The sequence below is a fragment of the Monodon monoceros genome, unplaced genomic scaffold (genome assembly GCF_005190385.1).
Source record: "Monodon monoceros isolate NGI ecotype Baffin Bay Population unplaced genomic scaffold, NGI_Narwhal_1 Super_Scaffold_22, whole genome shotgun sequence".
NCBI lineage: Eukaryota > Metazoa > Chordata > Mammalia > Artiodactyla > Monodontidae > Monodon > Monodon monoceros.
Genome location: NW_021703779.1, coordinates 85220068 through 85238720, shown reverse-complemented (window position 1 = coordinate 85238720; position 18653 = coordinate 85220068). Strand labels below are relative to the sequence as shown.

Below are 18653 nucleotides of genomic sequence, written 5' to 3'. Positions count from 1 at the left end.
AGTATGGGAAGATGCAAGAATCTGGGTTCATAAAAATTTTTCCTGAAAATATGTAACTGAGGGCCTGTTCTGCCTGTTTTCCCAGAGCAGAGTGCCTCATTCTTGATCTTCGCTCTGCATTCCTTTCAGGGTGTACTGTAGGTAGAACTGGATGGTGGACAATATTCTTTGTTTTACAGTTGCAATATTAGAATCACCTGGGGACCTTTTTTTTTTAGCATTTTTAAGCAATTTTTACTTTTAAAAGTATTTTTATTTAAGATACGTATTTTTTAAAATGTTTATTTTATATTGGAGCATAGTTGATTTACAGTGTTATGTTAGTTTCAGGTGTACAGAAAAGTGATTTAGTTATACATATACATATATCCATTCTTTTTCAGATTCTTTTTCAGATTCTTTTCCCATATAGGTTATTACAGAATATTGAGTAGAGTTCCCTGTGCTATACAGCAGGTCCTTGTTGATTATCTAGTTTATACATGGTGGTGTGTATATGTTAATCCCAACCTCCTAGTTTATCCCTCTCCCTCACCTTTTCACCTGGGGACCTTTTTTTTTTTTTTCTGGGGACCTTTTAAAACAGAGATTCCAGGATGTCATCCCCTCAGAGATTGATTTAATTCACTTTGGGTGTGGCCCTAGCCTCATTATTTTAAAAGCTCCCTAGATGTCTCTAATGTGTAGGTAAGGCAGAGAATCATGGTCTAGGGCTTTTTTCCTCCAAGCCCAGAGTTTGGCTTGGTGAGTAAAACTGCACATGAAGTTGCAGGTAAAAAACTAACTAGTTGGATAATACGTAGGTCAAATAGCTTGCTTTTCTGCTTCCTCCTTGTCTACATCCATGCAGGGTCTCTGAGCAGTGGTTTGCAGCCCTTTGCAAAGGTTTTCATCCCTTTAAAGTACTTTATTTCCCATTCTTTCTGCAGTTATTTTGGTGGGTGTGGTGGGGAGTGGGGCTTAGATACCATCAGTTACTAGTGATCCTAGACAAGCCTTAAAAGTTGACCCTCATACATGGCAAGAGAAAAGTGAGCTCATTTTAATATTAAAGTAGGACAGTTGTTCTAAGGGTTTGTCCTCAGCCTGCTTCCCACCTGGCTTCTAGAACTGGCTTCTTCACATTAGGCTCATCTCAGAGTTGCTGAACGTCTGAGTGCAAATTTTGCCATTGCCCTTATTGCAGGTGTGGAGTTGCACCTACGGCCGTGCTTCTCAGTCTTGGCTGCACATTGAACTCCTCTGGGAGTTCAAAAAATCCTGGTTGTTTGAAAAATCCTTCTCAAAAAATCCTGGTTCCTGGAACTTGAGCACTACCCCCACATCTTCTAATTTAATTGGTCTGGGATGTGGCCCAAGAATCTGGACTTTTTAAAGATGCCCCGAAGATGATTCTAACGTGCAGCCAGGGTTATGATCCTCCGATTAGGGCTGTGGTTCCCAAAGTTGTCTGCACATTTAAAATCCCCTGGGGTTCTTTTAAAACTTCCAAAACCCAGGCCACACCCCAGATCAATTAAGTCTTCACAGTCTCTGGGGGTGGGACACAGGCATTGGTAATTTTGAAGTTTCCCCAGTGATTCCCATATGCAGCCAGCCTCGAAAACCACAGCGTTTGGGTATTTGATTGTTTGGAGGCTGGGAGAGAGAAGAGAATGATTGTCATTTGCTGAGATTTAAGTCTTCCAGCCCTTCACTTTTAAAATCACGTTGCCAGTTTATAATTTACAGGGTCATCATTGTCATTTTTCTAAGAAATATATTTCAAAATGGAATGCCATATAGTCATGAACCAGTTGAAGCTCCCTTAGAGCTCACCAATTAATGCAAGTGTGAAAAGACAGTTGAAGTGGAATATAATTATTGTGTCCCAGACTTTAAAAATTTCCATCAGCTGATTTGATTTCATCATTATATGTATCTGCACATTATAGTTCCCATTGTTTCTCATCAAAGGAGACTAATTGGCAGGGTGGGGGTGTGTGTGTGCAATGCTGACATCTAGCCCAGAGCCACAAAATGGAGGAACATGTCAATATCCTCAAGTTCATTCCTAACTGTTAGGGATCCTCAGGGTACACAGAGGGGAGAGGACTTTTCTCTGAGGACCTAAAAAAGGAATTTAAATATATAAAGGTGTTGGGATTCACTGATTGCATTTACTGATCACCTTTACTTGTAACCAATCCAAGGAATACCTAAGGAGAAGAGAGGGCTGTTACTTAGCTCTTTAATGGTCTCTCTCCTCCAACTAGACTGTAAGATTTGAGGGAATAAGGGCTGTTCAGTGTTGTATCTCTGTCTAGCACCCAGCGCAGTGACTGAAATGGAGCAGGTGCTCAGAGCGGCAACATAGCATACTGGCCAAGACGACCAGCTCTGGAATCAGGCTGACCCAGCCTTGAATTCTGGCTCCATCACTCTATGCTGTGTGACCTTGGGTGAGTTACTTAACCTCTTAAATCCTCTGGAAACAATATTTGTAAAGCACTTTGCAAATTGCCTGGCACATAGTTGGCATGGATTATGGGGGGAGTTATTCTTGATTATCCGATTATTTGTTGAAGGAATAAATGGATGTTATAGCCTGCTTTCCCTTTCCTCTCAAGATTAACGAGTCAAAATAACCTAATCAATTTGGTTTTTGTAAGATTTCAATACTTAATTTCAGGCAAACAAAACCAAACACACATTGGAAAGAGTACCTTCCCTGTTGGTGTGGGTGTTTCTCAGCATTTATGTTACACTCAAATATTACAGCTTCTAGTAAAAAGTTTCAATACAGTTTGAAGAAAAATGACACATAGGAAACAGATAAGGCCATCCTGCTCATTTTGTCACCTTCATAATATTGGTTGCTAAAATAACCCACTTGTCAAATCCCTTTGTACTACTGTGAGAAGTGCTGATGTAAGACATGTTTTCTGAAAATAACCATGATGAGGTGTTCTGAATTAAGGGCTTTGGTACAGAAGTGATAGAGTTCCCTTCTGGGTAGAATAGCTCAGGATCATAAATTGCCCATACACCTACTGGCTTACCTGTTCCACCTCCTAAAAGGAAACTTGTTTCTAGGGGTGTTTTTTTTTAACTAAACGTTCTATATATAATCACTACATGGGATCCTGGATTGGATCCTGCACAGAAGGACATTAGTGGAAAAACTGGTGAAATATGAATGAAGTCTGTAGTTTAGTAAATAGTTTTTGTTTTTTTGCGGTATGCGGGCCTCTCACTGTTGTGGCCTCTCGCATTGCGGAGCACAGGCTCCGGATGCACAGGCTCAGCGGCCATGGCTCACGGGCCCAGCCGCTCCGCGGCATGTGGGATCTTCTCCGACCGGGGCACGAACCCGTATCCCCTGCATCGGCAGGCGGACTTTCAACCACTGCGCCACCAGGGAAGCCCTGTAGTTTAGTAAATAGTATTGTGCTAACATTAATGTCATAGTTTTGATCAATATACCAGAGTTATATGAGGTGTTAACCTTAGGGGAAGCTGGGTGAAGGGTATATAGGAACTCTTTGTACTATATTTACAACTCTTCTGTAAATCTAAAATTATTTCAAAATACAAGGTTTAAAAAAATATCTACACATAGTCTTTTAAAAACTAAACATACTGATTGGAAGCTAATTCTAGAAAAACCAAGTCTGGGCAGGTGTTGAAGCCAGGACCCCAGAAAGAGAATAGTGCTCACCCAGACACCCAAATATGTGCTAGATGTTTGGCTAACTCTAAGCACTACCAGTGACAAGGTGACAAGGGGTGGGGTTGGGGGAGAGCATTTAGCAATTCTTTTTCAATAAGGAATTTCTGTCAGCCTATCAAAAAACAGTTCCTTTCTCTCCATATAAGCTAGCTTAGTTCAAAACACAGCAGTCCGACTTCAGAGAGGTCCAAATACATGTTTCCTTTAAACTCCCATCTTAGAGTTTGGTGGGCTAGGTGTTTTGAAGGAATTTCTCATTGGAGTGCTAAACCTGAAATGATAACGTGCCCTGATCTTGAGAAGGGGCGTGGGAAGAGGGAGAATCCAGTCATTTTAAAGCACCAGCCCCCTTAGCATTCAGTTCTTCTTTATTCCCTGAATTAAATGATCTGCAGAGTTAACTCCTGTGTCACTTAAAAGACAGGTGCCTCAGTAACCTAGCATGACCAGCACGACAGTTTTAAAAAAGTGTATTATAATAAAAGGTGTGTGTGTGTGGGGGGGTGGAAACTCAGAGGACTGTGGTGCTTCATTTTCTTTGGTTCTTTAGGGATGAACTCTTCGATGTGTGTTTTCCATAGTTCTGATTGGCATGTGTACCTATTTCCTACTTTGCTGTTTTCATGTAACATTATTTCACATTCTGGTTCCCACCTGCACAGTGTGCATAGTTTGCATCTTTAATGGCCGTATAACATTCCATTGTATCGAACAGCAGGATCGTTCTTAGGGCTGGGCTCATTTTTCTGAGCAGATATAAAAGGCCTGCTGTCTCTTAGCATCAGAGGTCTATTTTAGCTCCTAGAAGTGGTGACTGGCAGGAGCGTGGGATTGCGTGGGATTCTTGAGTCATCATAGAACAGCGCAGTTTGAGGCTTTGTTAACATCGTTCTGCCCGGCACCTGACAGCAGAGCCTCCCGGGCTCCCTGAACCTGATCTGGGCGCTTCAGGGGCACCGGAGTGGACGTACAAGCCCCCTGACTCCCACGACACTCAGCTGATACTATCTCCCTGCCAACAGCAGGAAGTTCCTCCTGCTTTCTCTCTTGCCTGGGATAACAACTCCACCTGTGTTTTCCACGTAACTTGATATGGAAGAAAAGGCAAGGAGGAGTGGGAGGATGGATTATTATAGCTAAAGGAATAAGGCACAGGTCGGGGTGCCATGGCTGCAGTTCTTTTAGGCACACCTGTGAAAATAAAGTGGGATGGGGGGATGGTTTCAAGTCCTGGAAAGCTGGGCGATAGAGCTCCTGTTCTCTACACCCCTTCCTGTCAGAAATCCAAGTTTGGCCCATCCAATAAAGGGTTTACAGGGGTGAGTGACAAAGCAGTGAGTCCAGGCATGAGCGCTACTCCACCCATAGCCAATGGTGTTTTATAGTTAAGGATGCTAATTGGCAAAATTCTCCTGAGTGGTGTTGTGTTCGGTGTATTTGGTTAGGTCTTGCCAGTTGCAACTGCCTTGAAAACGAGTGATTTTTAATAGGATACTGGGAGGGAAGAGTGATATTAGAAACACCACTGGGATGGCCCAGACACTCAAATCTCCATGGGATTTGTGACTAGGTTAGCTATTCCTGGTTTCCATCTCCACCCTTACATTACCACAGTTCTTCCTTAACCCTTATGGTGTACTGAATCTCTGACCCATGTTCTGCAGATCATACTGGATACCAACCTTACTGATTGGGCAATACACGGTGGGTAGAAACAGTATATGAAGAGTAGTAACAAGATTTCAGGAGTAAAAACCATTCAGAGCAGAGGGACACCTCTACCTATACATATGGAATTCTCTAGTCCGAAAGCCCAGGCCTGTCTTTCAAGACAAAGTGGACAAGTATCCGGAGCCACATGGGGCTTGTTGAATGATGGGCCAGGGTTATATGTTCAAAGTGTCTCTGACAGGAGCTAGACTTTAAAAATCCTGGAGGAGGGAGGCCAAGACCTTGACAATGAGAGAAACTCCAAGGCAACCGCTTGCCTGAAAGAAAATTTACCCTCAAGGCTCAAGAAACTCTCACTGATCTTGGTCCCTGGGCTGCCACGCTAAGACAGATTTGTAAGACCTCTTTGGCAGGTTTAGGATTCTCAAACCTGGGAATCGTTGCTTGGCAGTGGTTATAGGTACCCTAGATCCCTATACTATTTGTATTTTAGAATCTAAGACATCTCTCTTTGGGTTGTTCTTTGCAGAAAAGAGGATACTTCTCTCAGAAAGGGGGTATAGCTATCTAATGATCTAAGATCCTCCCCTAATCATAATAATAGTAGCTAACATTTCATGAGCTACTTATTTTGTGCCAGGCACTCTGCTAAGCATTTTGCTCTGGATTGTCCCCTTTGATTCTCCCAACAAGCCTGTGAGGTACATACTCTTATTCCAGTCTTCACTGGGGAAAATTGCTTGGTCACCCAGCTTGATAAAGGGTTTGGAGTATGGTAACAGCCTGCAGCAACAAAACTATTCACTCAAAAATAAATAAGAATACACTAATTATGAAAAATCTGAAAGAGAAATTAAAGAAACACTCCCATTTACCATTGCAACAAAAAGAATAAAGTACCTAAGAATAGACCTACCTAAGGAGAAAAAAGACCTGTATGCAGGAAACTATAAGACACTGATGAAAGAAATTAAAGATGATACAAACAGATGGAGGGATATATACCATGTTCTTGGATTGGAAGAATCAACATTGTGAAAATGACTATAAATTCAATGCAATTCCCATCAAACCACCTATGGCATTTTTCACAGAACTAGAACAAAAAAGTTCACAATTTGTATGGAAACACAAAAGACCCCGAATAGCCAAAGCAATCTTGAGAAAGAAAAACGGAGCCGGAGGAATCAGGCTCCTGGACTTAAGACTATACTACAAGCTACAATAATCAAGACAGTATGGTACTGTCACAAAAACAGAAATATAGATCAATGGAACAGGATAGAAAGCCCAGAGATAAACCCATGCACCTATGGTCACCTTATCTTTGATAAAGGAGGCTAGAGTATACAGTGGAGAAAAGACAGCCTCTTCAATAAGTGGTGCTGGGAAAACTGGACAGCTACATGTAAAAGAATGAAATTAGAACACTCCCTAACACCATACACAAAAATAAACTCAGAATGGATTAAAGACCTAAATGTAAGGCCAGATACTATAAAACTCTCAGAGGAAAACATAGGCAGAACACTCTATGACATAAATCACAGGAAGATCCTTTTGACCCGCCTCCTAGAGAAATGGAAATAAAATCAAAAATAAACAAATGGGACCTAATGAAACTTCAAAGCTTTTGCACAGCAAAGGAAACCATAAACAAGACCAAAAGACAACCCTCAGAATGAGAGAAAATATTTGCAAATGAAGCAGCTGACAGAGGATTAATCTCCAAAATTTACAAGCAGCTCATGCAGCTCAATATCAAAAAAACAAACAACCCAATCCAAAAATGGGCAGAAGACCTAAATAGACATTTCTCCAAAGAAAATATGCAGACTGCCAACAAACACATGAAAGAATGCTCAACATCACTAATCGTTAGAGAAATGCAAATCAAAACTACAATCAGGTATCACCTCACACTGGTCCGAATGGCCATCATCAAAAAATCTAGAAACAATAAATGCTGGAGAGGGTGTGGAGAAAAGGGAACCCTCTTGCACTGTTAGTGGGAATGTAAATTGATACAGCCACAATGGAGAACCGTATGGAGGTTCCTTAAGAAGCTACAAATAGAACTACCATATGACCCAGCAATCCCACTCCTGGGCATATACCCTGAGAAAACCACAATTCAAAAAGAGTCATGTACCACAGTGTTCATTGCAGCACTGTTTACAATAGTCAGGACATGGAAGCAACCTAAGTGTCCATCAACAGATGAATGAATAAAGAAGGTGTGGCACATTGTACAGTGGAATATTACTCAGCCATAAAAAGAAATTAAATTGAGTTATTTGTAGTGAGGTGGATGGACCTAGAGTCTGTCATACAGAGTAAAGTAAGTCAGGAAGAGAAAAACAAATACTGTATGCTAAAACATATATGGAATCTAAGGGAAAAAAATGGTTCTGAAGAACCTAGGGGCAGGATAGGAATAAAGACACATATGTAGAGAATGCACTTGACACAGGAAGGGGGAAGGGTAAGCTGGGACGAAGTGAGAGAATAGCGTTGACATACATACTCTACCAAATGTAAAGTAGATAGCTAATGGGAAGCAGCCGCATTGCACAGGGAGATCAGCTCGGTGCTTTGTGACCACTTGGAGGGGTGGGATGGGGAGGGTGGGAGGGAGACAGAAGAGGGAGGGGATATGGGGATATATGTATACATATAGCTGATTCACTGTGTTATACAGCAGCAGCTAAACATTGTAAAGCAATTATACTTCAGTAAAGATGTTAAATAAGAGTATGCTGGCTGTATTGGGGGATATTCTTTAAATTTTTATTAATCATTTTATTATTTATTCATTTTATTATTATTGATTGATTGATTGATTGCTGCGTTGGGTCTTCATTGCTGCCTGTGGGCTTTCTTGAGTTGTGGCGAGCGGGGGCTACTCTTCGTTGAGGTGCGTGGGCTTCTCATTGTGGTGGCTTCTCGTTACAGAGCATGGGCTCTAGGCGTGTGGGCTTCAGTAGTTGTAGCACGCAGGGTTCAGTAATTGTGGTTCGCGGGCTCTAGAGTGCAGGCTCAGTAGTTGTGGCACACAGGCTTAGTTGCCCCACAGCATGTGGGATCTTCCCGGACCAGGGCTGGAACTTGTGTCCCCTACATTGGCAGGCGGATTCTTAACCATTCTGCCACCAGGGAAGCCCTCTTTAAATAATTTTGGTTGATAGATTTTATGTAGGAAAATTTGGTTGACACCCAGGAACACATATATTGTACAAAGGGAAGTATGCCAATATACTGAAATTCAGTTTTGTCAGAGGTCGTTTCAACCTAAATTCTCCACCCTGCCCATATTCATAGATAGCATTCCCACACCCTTTTAGCCATACTTTTCCTTCTCTCTTGGCTGAGAAAGTATGCCTGCCTCATAGACATACATGCCATATAGAGAAATGTGGGTGGTCCAATTTTCTGAAGAACCTTGGTTTGTTGAATTATAGTCTCCTGCCTGATAAAACTGTTCTTCAGTAGAGATATTTGCTGCATCCCTGGGTGAGAATGATTGTCAGCAGAATTCTCCAGTGATATTTATTGGGCAAATTGGAGGAAAGTAGGTGGGTCAAGAGTGGCCAGAGAAGCCCCAGAGAGGGTGTAGTACATTGGGGCAGGGAAGATAGCACACTGGCTTGGCATGCAGGAGATCTGGATTTTAGGAGCATGTCTGTCAGTGATCGCTCTACAGTCATGGGCAAGTCACTTAACCTTTCTGTACCAAATTCCTAATCTGTATAACAACTGGGGTTGGACTAGAGGTTCTATAAGGTTCCTTCCAGCTCCATGACTAATAAGCTGAGCCTTAGTCAGAATCCTGTCAAAGACCCACAAAGTGCCTGGGGTGATCCTCTTGGACATGAGGCCATATGCAATGCATAAAACAAATGCTGCAGTCTTTGACAGTGTCAGGCCCTCCAGAAGGGGTTGTGAGACTGATCCTTTATGTGCCAGGTTTCTATCTCTCAGAAACAATTATAGGCTAGTTGGTTTATACTGCCTGGTGAGACCATATAGGGTAGGAGTTAAGAGCATGAGTTATGGAGTTGGAGCTTAGTTTGAAAACCAGTTCTGCCATTTCCTAATGGGTGCCCTGGGGTAAATGATTTGACCTCTCTGAACATTAATTTCTGCCTCTGCAAGATGATGATAATAGAACCGACCTCATAGGCTTGTGACGATGCAAGGCAGTAATGTATGTAAACCACTTAGCCCAGCGTCTGGCAGAATGGAAGTGCTCACTCACCCGTGTCTGCCACTACCATGGGTGTGCTTATTGCTGTCAACGTAGTTCTGACATGGGCGTGGTGAGGCTTCAGCATCTTTCCTGGGTATAGCTTTCTCTTTCTGGGTAGAGTTTGAGCAAAGCATAAGCAGATCTTTCTGGCCTAAAGTAGCTCTAGAGTCAGATCTGGATTTGGTTCCCTGCTCTGCATCTTACAGGCTGTGGGGCCTTGGATAAGTTATTTAACTTCCCTACCCCTTAGTTTCTTCATCTGTAAAATGCAGGCAGGTATACTGCCTACCCCCAGGGTTTTTGTGAATAAGATAATGAACGTGAAGAGCTTAGTGCTGCGTCTGACATCCAGAAGGCACTCAGTAAATGGGGGCTGTGGTATTGATGGTGAAAGTAACAGCTGAACTAATAGTGAAGAATGATTACCACCACTACTACTGCCTTCCTTGGGATGGAGCGTTGAATGTGTTTAAGCTTGTACGGTTTTTGCATACCTAACCTAAGTGTTAGGAGAGACAGCAATTGCTATTCCTGAAAGGACAGCAAAAGAATTGTTGCCAGGCTTCTCAGACAGTGGTAGGGAATTTAAAACTGAGTTGTTTTCGGAGGCATGATTGAAAATGATTCAGCAGAGCATAATTCTCAGCAGAACAGTTCTATTTATTTATGCCAGTCCCCTTCCACCCAAGAACATAGGGGGAAAATGTAATTCTAAACTGACCCTGTACTTCTAAGGCTCAACTGCAGTTGGTCACCCACAACATGTTGTTCACAGACTTCATCGGGAGCATCTGGGTACAAAGACGTCAAGGCTCTGATCTTCTTTGCCAACGTTGTCTTCACTCTCAAACGGATGCCCCCTAACTGTTCTTGAGCCTCTCGGTGGGGATAAGATTCATTTTATGGCTCGAATGTCGATGTACAGGCACAATGGGAGTTCTCAGGGATATGTTAGAGTAGGTGGAGTTGTAGGGGGACTGTAGAGGTAGTAACAAACAGAAATTGAAAAACTGAATAATCCTAATGGTTCTGTAGATGAACCCATTTACTAAAGGAGGGATATGAGATGTTTCTTTTGACTTCCCTTCATTTTCCTCTTTAGCACTCTGTTAAAAGTCTAAAAAAAGAAAGAAAATAGGTAGTCACTGCAAGCAAAGCTAAGCAACAGGCTTCCTGTCCATCCAGGTGAGGAGGGTGTTAGCTACTTTCCAAGGTCCCCAGTGTCTTCTCTCTTTTTTGCCCTTGGTTCTGAGGTTATAGAAATGAAAAATGGATTTCAATTTTGGACAGAGATTTAAGGGTAGATTCTGACATCTAGAAAGACACTTCCTCCACTCTTCTGCCAGATTCCATCCACTCACCTCTCATCCTCCTTCCCAGAGCAGTACCTCTCTCCTCCTCAATGTTCCTATCTAGGGCCCTCTGTGTAGGTGTAACAACCCAAGGCTCTGGGGTAGCCTGAAGGGCCAGATCCTTTGGAGAGCAGAAGTGACATTATAATATTGACAGTTTATTGTCATGGAGACTGGGGCCAAGGAACACTGAGATGGAGAAGACATTAACAACAATGGGCCTTTAAGTCCTCACAGATTTTTTTAGTGCCTTTAGTATATTGGGAGAAATCATATATGATTATTAAAAAAATTTCCAGTAATACAAAAATCCAAAGAAAGGTACCTTGGCTCTTCTCAAAATCACCTAGAATCGTACCCCTAGAGAAAACCACTGCTTGTGTTCGGTGATTCCCCTCCAGATATTCTATGCATGTGTACACATCATGCTGTATGTGCTGTGCTCTCAATTGCCATTTTCTCTAACAAAACTTTGAGTTGTGGAAAACTTTCCATGTCAGTAAATATAAGTCAACATTAGCCCTTTTAAGGTCTGCATAGTATTCCATTGTGTGGGTGCACCATAATTGATTTAGCCATTCACTATTGTTAGGCATTTAGCTTGTTTCCAACTTTTAGCTGTTATACACAATGCTATGATTGAGCAACCATGAGCATCCTTTTTGTGTACTTGTGTAATTATCTTTGGCTTCAGTTCAAGACATGAGATGATTGGCTCATAGGGTTTCCACAGTTTTAAAGTTCTCGATATATATCTATTGAGAGAGAGAAGAAGAGTGGGAGGGAGACATACAACCAAACTACTCTCCCTAAAGGTTGTACCAATTCGTACTTCCACCACTGGAAATCATAACCTTTAAGATAACCTTATAGCCATCCAAACAAAGATCTTGGGGCATCATATTGGATGGCCAGATGGTGATCCCCAAGCACTTCATCTACATATCTTTCTTCTGACCACCAACCATAGTATGAGAAAAGAGTTTTGGACTCAAAATAGGAATACTGTTATATAAATTGTGAGGAAAGGCCTTTATATCTTTTCTTCTCTGACTAACCACTGATCCAGGATTACCTTCAAAAAGATTTCTCAGCATATGGAGCTGGGGGCTCTGATTGTAGCCAGGCTCAGTGGTGTTACAAGCTCCATTTCCCCCATAACATTCATCCTCCTCCTTGGGTTCGTCTAAAGCAAATGTTACTGATGTGTTCTTTTTAGGTCTTATTATACCTTCTTTCTGTATAGCAGGAAGATGAAGGGAAAAAAAGTCAGTTGGTGCCCGAGAGCTCAGGGATTGGTCCCTGGGGCAATAACATTTAGTGAGCCACTTACCTGTAGGATTGGCTTTAGAGGCCTAGGTTCCATTGAGTGTTGTCCTAGGTGCTGTCTTTTTTCTTTGGACTTTCCCATCCTGGTAGTGAAGCTGGGGAAGATAGAAAGGACAAAGCCATAGTGAAAACAGATGCAAGCTCCTTAATCAAATCCAGCTATCCCCCCATCCCTGCCATATGTCTTTGGAACAATTAAAGGGACAACAGAACAAGAGGACATTTAGTCCTTTTATTCCTCAAAACCTTGATCACCCCGTTTTCTTTATTTTTCTTCTTCTTTTCCATATTCCTGTTCCCTCCCATCTTTCCTTATCATTGGGATGATCAGAGAACAGGAAGCGGAGAATGTGGGGCACCTCCAGGGTATTTAGCCATAGAATATTGCCAATAAGCTCCTTAAGGGGCTCGTGCTCCTTTTCTCCTCTCTGTGACAAACCAGGGAATTGAAACCCTGTTTTGGAGACAATGTAATACTGATGACTTAACTTACCCCACTGACGTGACCACTCAAATTGTGCCGAGGGGAGGGTGTACCTAACAATGTTGGTGTGTTTGTGGTCACTGCCCTCGCCCCATTTGGGCCAACTGATCTTGAGAGACTTGCTCAGCACCGCACAGAATCCATGCCCCTCCCAGAACTCACTGCTTATGTTGAAGACTGACTTTTGCATCTATTCTTTTTTTTTTGTGTGTGTGTGTGTGTGTGTGGTACGCGGGCCTCTCACTGTTGTGGCCTCTCCCGTTGCAGAGCACAGGCTCCGGATGCACAGGCTCAGCGGCCATGGCTCACGGGCCTAGCCGCTCCGAGGCACGTGGGATCTTCCCGGACCGGGACACGAACCCGTGTCCCCTGCATCAGCAGGCGGACTCTCAACCACTGTGCCACCAGGGAAGCCCTTTTTCATCTATTCTTATCAGTACACCTAATAGAGACAGCTCGGTACCTGTCTGATGAGAATATTTCCCCAAAGCCTCTGGTGCTCTTGGGGGCTGGGATGCTCGATGGGAGTGGCTGTTGGTGAGCACACAGCTCTTCATATGTATCCCCAATGGCAGATAACAGCCAGCGCAGGCCTCCAATTATAGGCTCATGGTTCCTTCTTTGGCGGTTTTTGATGGCTGAACAGGGCTCCTGTGACAAAAAGAGAAGGCTCCAGCCCAGCAACCTGGGACCCCTGGGGCTCACAGTCCCAGTCACCCTCAGCCAAAGAGCACAGGTGCACATAAGCTCTGCTGTGCCTAGAGAGGCTCTTAAGACTTCCTAGGAGATTCTCAGCATTCACTCCTGAGAAGGTATATGAAAGGTACAAAAGCTAAGATCCTTTAATCAAGTGTAATGTCTTGGATGTGTGATCTTGGACAAGTCACTCAGAGTCTCTGAGCCTTAACTTTCTTAACCATAAAATGAAGCTATTGAAACTTCCAACTTTAAAGAGCTATTTTGCAGGCCTAATGAGAAAACAGATGTGAAAGTGTTGTAAGAGTGTGATATTTATTATCACTGTTGAGTCAGAAATCATCATTGTAGTTGTTGCCTGGCAAAGAGAGGCTTTGCCTAAGACCCGGCATAGGAGGCTGATCATGGGCCAAGGGAGGCATCGGCCTTGCTTGAGAGGACAAGGGAGGGGAGGGCTGGACACTTACCACTCGGCACAGGGACTGGTTCTTGTTTGTTAGCCTTTCCAGCAGCAGATATTCAGTAATATCACGAAGTAGCAAGGCGTCCTTCTTGTCTTGCTTGTTGGCCAGGCTAAAGCCGGGCATTGGAGAGAGGGAGGGAAGAAGAGAGGAAGAGTAAAACTGAGATAGAGGCCAAGGGAAAGAAAAGAAGGGAAAGAGGGGGACAACCAATTCTGGTACAGCTGCTACATATCCAGGGACTAGCTTTTAAGCCATACCCAGTGCGGTGAGCCCGACATTTTTCTAGCCAACTCTCAGTGGAGGAAAGAATAGCACAAGTAATTTGAATCCGAGATAATCCCCAGGCCTCATTTCTCACTTCCTCTACACTGCACCATCAAACTTTAATTAGAATTGCTAACTGGGATACGAACGAATTGGCGCTTCTACATCCTCCCCCAAACTCTGTCCACGCTTGGGTTGGTGGTCCTAACGGGGAACAAAAAAGGCTAAAAGGGAGTGGGGGAGGGGTGAGGATTGACTGGCCACCTGAATCATCACCCTGGGGTAAGAGTTAGTTACATAACTCTCGGGCAGTTTACCAGGGGAGGAGGCCATTGGCACTGAATATACAAAATAGGGGTTTTCTGCCATCATCTCAGGGTCAAAGACCGAAGCCAGAAAAAAGAAGCAAATTTAGGAAGGCAGTCTTCAGGAAGAGTCGAGGGATGGGTTGGGGCGGGGGGTGCAGTGGAAGATCCAGATATTACTCTCCATTTCCCTCTGATGCTTGCCTTCAAAATTACCTTTGCACAGTTAGGTAACAGGTTCCCCCATGGCAGTGCCTGGTAGAAAGTGGCTCTTGAAAACAGCCCCCAGAGGACTGGGCCACTCCCCCTCAGCCAAAGAGGAGAGGAAGTCTAACTGGATGTGACACAGGGACCACGTAACCCTTCCTCTGTCTGCTTCTTCTAAAGGCACAAAATGGGAAGGGGAAATTGGACACAAAGGCAGACTCTTACAGTAGGATGGGTTTCCCGGCCACTCTTTCATCAGACAGCAGGTGTGGTAAGATGACCTTCACTTCCTGCATGCGGCTTAAGTCACTGGAATCCAGGACAAAAACAAGTCCATGTGCCTGCGCATAGTAGCTTGGCCAGATTTCTCGGCCATTCCTGTCTCCATTCAGGTCGTAGACGGAAACTTCATAATCATCCAGCAGGAGTGTGGTCAGTTCAGGTTTCATACAACCGCCCATCCTACTGGGGAGTACTATACATAGGGGAAGAGAGGAGAAGCAACAACAAAACGGGGCTATAGTTAGATGAATTTGTTAAACGATGATCTGAACTTTGACTAGAGCCTGCCCTGAGGAATCCTACGAATGTATCCTGCCATCTGGCTCATGCTCGCCAATCCATCCACCTAAACCGCACTTTGCTCATGCTACCCTCTCCTGGCTCAGTAACCTGCCGTGAGTACCCACTGCTCCGAAGGTAGCATACAGACTCCTTTGCCTCCTAACCTGCCAGATCCATCTCTTCCCTGACTGGTGTCCAGGGTCCCTGGTACCCAGTCTCTTCCTCCCTATGCTTCTTGACTCATGTGCCTCTCTACCCCCCACTCCACATGATTGTCATGCTCTTTCTTGCCCTGGGCCTTCACAAGATGCTATTCCTGCTGGTTAGAACACTCTTCCACTACTCTCTGCTTGGTTAACACCTATTTTGTTTTTTAAATATCAATTTAGATCTTGTTCCTTCTAGAAAGTTTTCTCTAACTCACACCATCATCCCCCACTTTCTTCTGGGCTTACCACCATCACAGCACATATTACAGTGTTATAAATTCTATGATTTATTTATCTGGGTTATAAACTGCAACAGGATAGGAACCCCTTCAGTTTTACTTACTGTTATATACATAATGCCAAGCACAGAGGTTGGCACACAGGTGCTCAATAAATATTTGTTGAATGAATTTGATGAGTGAATGAATGAATGAACAGGATGCTCTTCTCTCGCATCCTTTCTTCAAGGCCCAGCTCAAGTACCACTTACTTTAGGAAGCTTCTCTGACCAGTCCAGCTCTCACTTCTCTCTCTTTTTGAACACGTGACCTGTTAAACTGGTCCTTCACCTCATTCTGTGCATGTCCTGTCTCCCCAGCTAAAATCTAAGCTCTGTGAGGGAGGGGCTCTGCATTCCCTTATGCACAGTAGGTGTTCAGTAAATGTTTATGGTGCCTGTTACTGTGGATGAGCGTATGAAGTCCTCTTCCTCCTATCTCCTCCGAGAAACCATGCCAAACTCAGATACCTTTGCCCTTTCAAGGCTATGGCCAGACCATACAATCCCACAGGGCATTCCACCCCTCACTCAGCCCCCAGAGAAATGTGGTTCAGCATGACAGTCCATAGATACATTCCAGTCTGTTGAACTGACCGTCTGGCCCAGCTCTCTGCCCATATTAGTAGCAAAATGATTTTATAGATTCTCTACACTCATACCTGGGAGTTCTAAGACCAGAATCAGTAGCTTCTTATTTATAGTTTCAAATCTACCTGGAACATTTTCCATAGGATTGCCAGAATAAGTCGTTTAGCTGAGAAGTTAATAGGATGCTTTCAGATCTTTGGAAATGTATGATTATACACACATTTACATGTATACATGTCTATATGTGTATATGTACATATTATTACATTTTAATGTCATCTCATAATGTCCTCTTCTGTTTTTATGTTAGTCAATGATTTATTTTTAATTATAGCTTTCACAGAACATATAATTTTCAGTCACAGCTTTGATGTGTTATTTGTTATGTCTGTATTAGACTATTTAAAAATAATAAGTGAAGAGGTTAAAACTCTAAAGGTAATTTTAAAATCTTGTTTTCTGTATCATTGCAAGCTTTATCTTTCTCCATTTTTTTTCTTTTTACTTGAAACCTTACCATTTCTTCAATAGTTCAATGTACTGTTGGAAAACTCTAGATGCCACCAGAAGTTGTCCCCTGAAAATTTACATTTCTCTTATTTCCTCTATTAATTTATAAACACTCTGAGGACAGGTACTGAGATGAATCCATTTCTATATCCCTAGCAGAGTGTTGCATAAAGCATAGTTTGGGGACTGTCTGCTTTAGAGTTACATGTGGGTGATTGTTAAGTCCTACCCTGTACCAAATGAATCAGAATCTCTAGGCTTGGGACCCAAGCATCTGTATGTTTAGCAAACTCCTACATTTAACAAAATCCCCAGGTGATTCTTCTGCACCTTACATTTTGAGACCCACTGCCTTAAAGAGCAGTAAAATTCCTGCCTGTTGTGTCTCAGCATCATCTGGTGTGCTTGTTAAGATTTTGATTCCCTGGGCCTTCTCCAGGCCAAAATATCTGAACCTTCAGGTCCCAGATCAGTTGGTGTGAAAGCTCTTCAGGTGATTCTGATTTTTGGCTCTCAGTACTGACTATGCTTCAGGATCACCTGTGGAGCTTTTAAAACCTATGACATTAGGCCTCATTCTCTGAGAGTTTGATGCCATAGATCTGGGGCGGGGCTCAGGCAGCATTTTCTTTTAAAGCTCCCCAGATGATTGAAATGTATAGCCGGGTTTGAGAGAAACTGCTTTAAACGCCCTCATTTAGGGCACCTGCTTGTGCTCATGCTTGGGTTTCTTGCCCCATATGACCGTGCCAGACAAAATAGTTATAGTGAATGATGTTGTTAATGATAATGGCTTATGTCCCCAAATATTTTATAGCTGGTGTCTTCAGAGATTCACACAAGTTACTACTTGTAGATTGGAGCTTCCTCCCTAGGCTATTATCTGTTTTTGGCAATCATAAACATTTGCAGGAGCTGGTGGGGGGGCAAGCTATTGCATTTTGGGTACAGAGGAACCTACTAGATTGACTCTGGCAGTCCTGCATGGACAGAGGTGGCCTGAGATGTTCTTTAGAATGTGACATCAGTGGCACTTTGCTTCTTAGCCATTAAAAACTTCTCCGTGAATGAAGTCACAACCATAAACCTATTGGTTTATCAATCAGCCCCAAGTTATTCACCAAGCACAAGGCAAGTTATACAGTAACAAATTAAATAGACTCCAGGCTCTGTCCTCCAGGAATTAGAATAGAAAGCAGATGCTATTCTCATAGGCAAAATAGCATAGGACTAATTACAGATGAGTGCTTCCCAAAGCTGATTGGCCAATTGAAAGGCCTGGGGAGTTCTTAAAACATAGATTCCCGGGTCCCACCCAGACTGGATGGGAATCTAGGGGTGGGGCTGAGTTGGGCTCTAAAAATTATCCCCACTTTTATTAGTAATTTTGTGATTTACCCTGGCTCCTTGATTTTCTTGGTGCTGCTTACCTTTTTACCATTTCTGCCAATCAGAGAATTGGGAGAGGCAGTCAAGTCTGCTGCCCATAAGGTGGGATACCAGGCTGAACCATTGGCTAAAATGTGCTTGGGGCTGCCACTCTGAGGGTGGGGGGAGGGGAAGAGAGGGAAAAGTTGGAATGAGGCAACATGTAGCCTGAGGAGAATGGTGGAATGAGGGAGAACATTCGTTCCACAAGTGAATGAGTACCTACCTGAACGTACTAAAAGTACAGAGACTGAAGATACAGAGCTGAAAAAAATCCATTATTTTTCCTCAAGGGTGTGTGTGTGTGTGTGTGTGTGTGTGTGTGTGTGTGTGTGTGTGTG

General features: G+C 43.2%; 2 protein-coding genes across 2 annotated transcripts in view; one reads left to right on the top strand and one right to left on the bottom strand.

Moving 5' to 3' along the window:
• Positions 1-13361, top strand: part of TRMT2B (tRNA methyltransferase 2 homolog B) — a 37544-nt gene extending 24183 nt beyond the window's left edge. The window contains exon 10 of the mRNA XM_029240681.1: positions 13026-13361. The gene's annotated coding sequence lies outside the window, so the exon portion shown is untranslated. The remainder of the gene's footprint in view (positions 1-13025) is intronic.
• Positions 9614-18653, bottom strand: part of ARL13A (ADP ribosylation factor like GTPase 13A) — a 10149-nt gene continuing 1109 nt past the window's right edge. The window contains exons 3-8 of the mRNA XM_029240682.1: positions 14959-15208; positions 13961-14066; positions 13261-13448; positions 12318-12408; positions 12060-12222; positions 9614-10749 (exon numbers count right to left, since the gene is read on the bottom strand). Of these exons, the coding sequence (XP_029096515.1) occupies positions 10742-10749; positions 12060-12222; positions 12318-12408; positions 13261-13448; positions 13961-14066; positions 14959-15208 (806 nt within the window). The 3' untranslated portion in view covers positions 9614-10741. The remainder of the gene's footprint in view (positions 10750-12059; positions 12223-12317; positions 12409-13260; positions 13449-13960; positions 14067-14958; positions 15209-18653) is intronic.